Raw genomic sequence first — 8,546 nt, 5'->3', positions numbered from 1 at the left:
GTTCAAATCAAAACTTGAACTGTTGCTACACTTGGTTCAAGACAAAACTTGGGTTTTAAGACAAAACTTGGGTTTTAAGACAAAACTTGGGTTTTAAGACAAAACTTGGGTTTTAAGACAAAACTTGGTTTTTAAGACAAAACTTGGTTCAATGCAAATCTTGCTTATAAGACAGAATACATATAACAATTTTCTTCATGGTATACAATGAGTGCGCTACAAAAATACAAATTTATCTACAAATAAATATAATACACTTACATAAAGATCTCTTTTGTCACACTGTACATATTTATAAAAATATATAATGTATAAAATAATAAAGCTAACAGATGAATATAATTGTAATCATATAACAGTTGAGATATTTGAAACAAGTAATTTATTATAGAGGCACACAGTATTGTACGCTTGGTCCCATCTAAGATAATCTGTAATAGAAAACAAAATTAATTATTGATTAATATAAATAAATAAAATAAATAAATGTTTTATTGTAGCATCAAAAGAGAACATCAAATGCATTACATCGTCAAATGGTAACAAAAGTAGACACATAAAAAATAAATGGAACTATTAAATAATATAAGTCACAATCAATAAATTAAAATCAATAAATTGAAAGAACAGTTTTACGGGTTAAAATGTCGAACAATTCCTACAATTCGTTCACAATTTTCTATTTTCTATAATTATATTATAATCTACTGTATATCTAATCTTCTAATCTACAATCTAAATCAAAACCTACATTTTCAGCAGTAAGTCTTCCAATTTTCAAAAAAGATTGAAATATTGGTTGTTTGAAATAAGTGAGGAGGAGACTGTGGCTCTGGTCTTGGCGGGCGGCGGACTCACCTGACTTCATAATTAACATGACTTTTACTGACTCTATACCAATACTGACTGACTCTATACGATACAGACTGGCTATATACGATACAGACGGACTTTACAATACAGAATGACTTTCTGCGATACAAAACTATGACATTCATTTGAATGAAATTACCTCATGAATGAATTAATTTTGCCTCTCTTTCTTCTCCCCCTTCATAAGGATTCACTATACCTACTTGAAATTTCAACTCGAGTCTACGCACAGGCCACAGTGCCCATGTAGACTCATTCCATAACCTATAATATGGAAACTTAATTTAAGTACAAATAATATAATACACTTACATAAAGATCTCTTTTGTCACACTGTACATATTTATAAAAATATATAATGTATAAAATAATAAAGCTAACAGATGAATATAATTGTAATCATATAACAGTTGAGATATTTGAAACAAGTAATTTAGTATAGAGGCACAGTATTGTGCGCTTGGTCCCATCTAAGATAATCTGTAATAGAGAACAAAATTAATTATTGATTAATATAAATTGAAAGAACAGTTTTACGGGTTAAAATGTCGAACAATTCCTACAATTCGTTCACAATTTTCTATTTTCTATAATTATATTATTTCTACTGCATATCTAATCTTCTAATCTACAATCTAAATCAAAATCTACATAATTTAGGGTTGTGTGGCAGAGAGGAGGGGGGCCCGGTCTGACTACATACAATTTTTGTAAGTAATGATAGAAAATAAGTTTTATTGCAGTAGTATTTGGAGAAATAGAACAAGGTGTCCTGGTCCTGTCCTGATCTACACTTTCTTGTAAAAATAAATAAATTACGTTCAAATTCTATTCCAAATAAATAGATGCTTAGCAAATAATTAAATCTACATTGTGAAAATAATTAAGTACTGAAAATGATGTGAAGTGAACAACTACAAGACTTGATACACAACACCATAATATGATACAAAACTTCCAAACTTTGAATGAATTCTACAAAACTTGGCATATCTTTCCATTTTATCTTTTCTCTAAGATTTGATATCACCATACATCTTACATTATCAACACAATATGATACAGTATCATCTCAATTTTATACACAACGCCATGATTTGATACAAAACTCTAAAACTTTGAATGAAGTCCACAAACCATGGCATATCTCCTGGGTCGCTTCATTCAAAGTTTGGGAGTTTTTATCAATCAAATTATGGTGTTGTGTATCAAGTGGAGATGATACTGTATCATATTGTGTTGATACTTTGTGAAAATACTCGAGATCTGACAATTTTGTGAATTGAAGAACTACGAGACTCAACCTATTTGGGACTATGTGTAACCTTATCTAAATTTGGGAGAGGAATAGCACAAGGTTACCTTATTTTTTCTCTCCCTATCATTTTGATGATGTACTTATTGTATCAATCAATCAATAATAAAGTACCTACATCAAAGAATGCATTACAACGCCAAGTTAGATAATAAGCTTTTTGTGTAGTTGAGAAGTTGATATAGTGGTAATTATTCATATTAAATGAAAAGACTAAGAAATTGTCAAAAACCACTGATTTTGTTGAAATTTAGAAAGACCGGTTTCGGTTGTTACACCATTGTCAATCTCTGATAAACGAGAGCAGCAAATAAAAATATATTAATAGTGTAAATTCTGCTGCTCTTGTATGTAGTTTTAGTTTATCAGAGATTGACAATGGTGTAACAACCGAAACTGGTCTTTCTAAATGTGTGTGTAACTGGCTAAATAATAAGAAGGAACAATATAGTGAAATAATAACTAGTAGTTCTGTGAACAGTAGACCTCGCGCAGTTATAAACCACAGTCTCCTCTAATACTGTCCATCAGAGCAAATTCTGTCCTGTCCTGTCGTGTCGGCGAGATTTCGGTGTATAAACGACTAATGGCTGTTTGGGTTGTTGTATCGACAATGCTAATAATTTGATGTAAACAACTATGCTACTATCATCAAAAGCTTACCGAGTTGAAAGCAGAGAAAAGTCGGGAGAAAATACTATACTACTTCAAGTTATCAATTGCATGCCTCACTGCATGCAATTAATAGTCCACACAACAGCTGTTTTTTCACTATGTTACATTGAGATATTGAATTGCATGCAATTTATAATCTACTCGACAGCTGATTTATGATGAATAACTCTATAGTCTGATTTTCACTCTAATATTGGCGTATGAAGGAGGCTCCTTTTCCTTTTATATTATCCTTGATATGCAAAAATTTCAAAAACCTTGTATATAAGTCGACGCGCAATTTAAAAAGGAACATACGGACCTCACGCAGTATTCTCATCCACAAGTACCTGATTGAAACTATAGACCTTATTGAAATACAGCAATAGACTGGCTTCTACACACATCTGTGTAATCACTTGTCAGCTAATTTATGATGAATAATTCTATAGTCTGATTTTTACTCTAATATTGGCGTATGAAGGAGGCTCCTTCACCTTTTATATTATCCTTGAAATGCAAAATTTCCAAAGACCTTGTATATACGTCGACGCGCAATTTAAAAAGGAACATACCTGTCAAATTTCATGGAAATCTATTGAAGCGTTTCGCTGTAAATGCGCAACATATAAACATTCAAACATTTAGGGCCGGTTTCCGAGCTCGGGATTTAGCCAAGTCCTAGACTTTAAACAGCTGGAGTCAGAAAATTGGCTTTCCAAAACGGAGCGTAGTCGCAGTCATTGTCATAGTCACGTTTGAATTAAATTTCGAAAAACTAGAAAATTGAACACACAAAATAAAATAAAGAGAAAATAGTGAAAAGTTTCAGATATTTTGAATTATTTAGGAATGTCTAATTTCGTTTCCAATTATAGAAATGAGAAAATAAAAACTACGACTACTGTTATAAAAGCTGCGACTACGCCCCGTTTTGGAAAGCCAATTTTCTGACTTCAGCTGTTTAAAGTCTAGGACTTAAAGTGCGAGATAAATTACTCTTAACACGGCTCTTTCTCGAAGACGGAGAGGTCCGATGCTCTATCCTCCTCTAATCACTCCCACTACCTAGCAGCATTCTCCTTCTTTTGTGTCTGAGTGAGAGAGCTTTGTAACGCGACGCGGCAACACTCCCCTCCATCTATTACTGGCAATGATCCAAGTAGTGTACTGGTCAGCAGGTATATTGGTTTGTGTATGTCACAGATGTTTTCATCACAAGAACATGAAGCAAAATGACACGGCGCATCCAATTGTGCGCAGGATGTCCGTCTGTGTCTACAAACTGTGGAGGGAGAAATGGGTTTCTCCTCTTCATGTTAAAAGTAATTTATCTCGCACTTTAGCTAAATCCCGAGCTCGGAAACCGGCCATAAGAGAAATGCCAAACCGTCGACTTGAATCTTAAACCTCACTTCGCCCGGTCAATAATCAATAATTAGAGAGTAAGTTTGAGCAATATTTGAATTTACCAGTGATGAGTGATCACAGCTCGATCTCGTCCATGGTGCGACTGAGTCTATGGCTGTCGATACGTCTGCGCTGACTTCGTCTGACTGCATCCGCCCGTCTGTAGGGCTCCGACTTGAGGCCAAGCAGGATGTCTTCCAGCGCTCCGTTGTAGACCTCGTCCTGATGCAGCAGTTTCTTCTCTTGTACCTGCGACAATCAGTCAATCAATCAATCAATCAATCAATCAAACAATCAATCAATGCAGTAATAAAAACTTAGGAAGTTAAAGTGCAAATTTCTAGTGAGAAAACATGAAGAAAACATAAAAATCTACAGGGTGATTCTTAATTATGGTGGAATAATTTAATACGTGATAGTAGAGGTAAAAATAAGAAAAAGGGTCTTATAAACATATATCCATAAACGCTTCATTAACGAGCTATACAGGGTGAAAGATTTCGCCCGGAATTCAGTTCCTCTCGTGAAATACACCGATGCTGAATTGTTTGGGGACTAGTTTTTGAAAAACTTATGCTGGGCTATACACATCTTAGCTCAGCTTATATTCATCCTAAAATTGAAGATGGAAAGAATATGGAATTCTGTGTAATTCATCGTACATCGCATATTTCCTGGACCATCTATTGATAATCAACAACTATGAAAACATAAAATTCATCTTTGAAACACTGATCCAACCTACCGGTATCTATTTTTTTAATTCAACACTTTACTGATAGATATTACTACCAATTGATTGAGAATATGTTGCAATAATAAATGCTGCATGAATAGGAAGTCCGTATTGAGATGTAAATGAAAATATTGATAATCAGATAAATTTCATGATTCACCAAATAAAGTCAAGTGTGACATGAGATACATTGACTTTTTGGCGGTACGAAGTTCGCCGGGTAAGCTAGTTATAGTATAGATTATTGATAAATAATTGAACGAACTAGTGACTGACCTGCCTGGCTTTGACCTTGAGCTCGTTGATGACCGCGTCCTGCTGTTTTTTCTGCTGATTCAGCCGATTTCTTTTGGCCACCTCTGCTCCTTCACTACCCCCACCACCTCCACCGCCCTTTGCCAGCCTCTCAGCCGTCTGCTCCAATCGCCTGCGTTGCTCATTCTCTGCATCGGCCAACTAAAATTACAATAAAAAATAAATGAAATAAAATAGAAAATATATTATAATAAAATAATCCTATTATATTAAGCGAGCAATATCTGTATTTTTATATCTGGTTATTTTTATATCTGTAGCGATTTATTTGTAAATACAATATTACAGATCTTACAACTTTGATCAGGGAAGGACAACAGGCTTGGCCCGAAACTATTCTACAAATTTTGATAATGAATAACAAGTCGAAAAGAATAGGTTATGTTTCTACTGTTGAAAGTTCAAGCCCCATTTTTGTTTAAAAATATGTATATTCTGGTATCTCTTTCGGTGTTAAAGTAATAGTCATCCATATTGAATGAAAATTTTTCAATTCAATTCAATTTATTAATGTCAACAAAAAATTATTATACAATTCATACTTACAAACATAAAATACAAATTCTTTATAAAATAATGAATATTTACATAAAATATCATATTCTAAATAATATTGTTGCATCCCTCTTTAAGCAAAGCTTGTGATGAGGGATGGTGTATCTCTAGAATGTTGGATAGCATAAGATACTAATATACATCGTAATATTAATAACATAATTAGATTTTATAATTTTACATTACAATATCAAGAAAAAAGAAAAAATGACTTGCAATTGTTTGTCGAGATTCTATAGTGAGGTCCACGTTATAATGGCAGTGAAGAAAGATAGGAGAAAATCGTTGCAATCATAGCCTTCAATATTGAAGATAGTTATACCGGTATAACTGATTATCAGCTGTTTTGGACCCGCCACAAAGTCGACCCACGCTAATCCACGAAAAGCAACCCACGCCGTGGGCTTCTCCAGACATCCTATTATATTAAGCGAGCAATTTCTGTATTTATATATCTGGTTATTTTATGTTCAACGGATCTCGAAAACGGCTCTAACGATTTCCACGAAATTTGGAACATAGTAGGTTTATGATATAAAAATTCGATTGCACTATTTCTCATCCTTGGGAAACTCGCTGAAGGACATTAAAAGGATAATTATTATTCATCCTTGGAAAAAACAGCTGATAATAATTATTTCGTCGTCTGTTGGTGATGGAAGTGAGTGAGCGAGTTCATGTGTGTGGGACTGTGTCAAAATTATGACTCAGCTGCTTTTGAACTTTTGTAATCATTCAATCAGGTACTTAGTGCCGGTTGCAAAAAAGCCGGGTTATTTTGAATCCTGATTAATTCCAGTAGTACTCTAGTCACTTCTCTAGCACCTAAGGCCTACCATACAAGTTTCGATCGGCTCGAAGGCCCGGACTGTTCAGTCCAGGCCTTGACGCTGGTGTGGCCTCAAGGTCACAAGAAATTCAGAGGCCCGGCCCGAAGGCGGATTAATTTTAATTCCTCTTGAGACAGAGCTGAACGTGAGCGGGGAAACCTTGTCGATCGGCTCGAAGGCCCGGTGACACTGGTGTGGCCTCAAGGCCGGCTTCTGGCCTCACTGGAATCCAAAGAGACCCGGCCCGAAGGCGGATTAATTTTAATTCCTCTTGAGACAGAGCTGAACGTGAGTGGGGAAACCTGGTCGATCGGCTTGAAGGCCCGGACTGTTCAGTCCAGGCATTGACACTGGTGTGGCCTCAAGGCCGGCTTCTGGCCTCACTGGAACCCAAAGAGACCCGGCCCGAAGGCGGATTAATTTTAATTCCTCTTGAGACAGAACTGAACGTGAGTGGGGAAACCTGGTTTCGCCTGAAGGCCAAAACACCCGCTCTTCCCCCTCCACCATATTTTCTACCCTCGGTCAACACGTTTTGCATATGTTGAGATATAAAATTTACCTTCTTTTACTTCTCTTCTCTTCTTTGCCTGCCTATTACATGGGAAACCATAGTTGGCTAGGTATCTTCCTCTCTTTTTTTCTCTTCTCCAACACACCCAACCACAAAACCAATGGTTTTTTATATTTGTAACATTTTATTTGTTTCATAATTCTTTGTAAAATTTTGTTTTGTCTTGTTTTGTGTGTTATGAATAGAAAAATTATTCGAAAAATCGATTTCTTGAAAGAATAAGAATAAGAATGTTTATTTCGCCAAAATTACATAGTTACAAAACATGAATGATACATACAAAATGCATAATAAAAATGTAAATTATAATAGATCTAAATGATTTGGCACAGCCAGCAAAGTTAAACTTGTGCGCTAGCTGTGAGTTCATAAAGTTTTCATAAGTTTACTTATTGCTATCTATTGATAGAAAATGAGAGGAAAATGGTACGGCCTGGGTTTCTTCTCTGATTCGCTCCTTCAGTTCTTGCAAAGTGTTTGTGCGATGTTTGAAACTCTATTTTTGAGGTAACCCCATAGGAAAAATCTCATATGCTTGAATCGGGTGAGCATGCCGGCCACCTCAAGTCCACCCTTGATGAGATAGGCCGCCACCCTGGCAACATTTGTCTCAACACATTCATTCAAATGCGCCCTGTGTGGGCTGTACCTTCATCCTGCTGAAACCATATTTCTCCCAGGTCATGTTGCTCAGTAAGTTCTTTCAATTTGGGGCGCAGAAACGTTTGTAGCATTGTCACATAACGCTGGGAGGTGACATTTATTTTATTTATTTATTCATAGACAATAGATGCAATGCAGGTAAAAACAACAGCATTCGCCCAAAACTGTTTTAAGCCTTAATTGGAATACACGGTCTAGAGGTTATGTAAATAATAACTTAATTCACACACTATTTCAAGTCCAAAAAATGTATGTACTACAATAATTTTAGATTTATCAGATTAATTAATTTCAAAATACAAATCCAAACCAAAATCTTCCTTCACAATCTCGAAAAATATTAAAAATTTCACTTAAATCCACAAATTATACTCATGTTAAAATTCTAAACATGTTAAAATAATTATTATTGACGGTGATGTTGCCGCATTCTCGAACAACTAAGGCCAGCTCACCCGATTCAATTATAGGCTATGCGATCTTTTTACTTTCCTTGCCCTACTACCATAGGTAAGGAAAGTATTGCTTTCCAAAAAAAATTAAGGTACCCTATTTTCAAGTTTTCTATACGTTTCAAGGTCCCCTGAGTCTAAAAACATGATTTTTGGGTGTTGGTGTGTG

At 35.2% G+C, this 8,546-nt stretch overlaps 1 protein-coding gene across 1 annotated transcript in view; it reads right to left on the bottom strand.

The window, feature by feature from the left end:
- Positions 1-91: 91 nt before the first annotated feature.
- The window catches only part of LOC111057335 (formin-like protein), a gene marked incomplete at its 5' end in the record, with an annotated part of 66,348 nt that continues 57,893 nt past the window's right edge, over positions 92-8,546 (bottom strand). The window contains 3 exons of the mRNA XM_039441130.1: positions 92-431; positions 4,315-4,501; positions 5,265-5,444. Of these exons, the coding sequence (XP_039297064.1) occupies positions 4,328-4,501; positions 5,265-5,444 (354 nt within the window). The remainder of the gene's footprint in view (positions 432-4,314; positions 4,502-5,264; positions 5,445-8,546) is intronic.

The sequence above is a fragment of the Nilaparvata lugens genome, chromosome 14 (assembly GCF_014356525.2).
Source record: "Nilaparvata lugens isolate BPH chromosome 14, ASM1435652v1, whole genome shotgun sequence".
NCBI lineage: Eukaryota > Metazoa > Arthropoda > Insecta > Hemiptera > Delphacidae > Nilaparvata > Nilaparvata lugens.
This window is presented reverse-complemented; position numbering and strand designations above follow the sequence as displayed.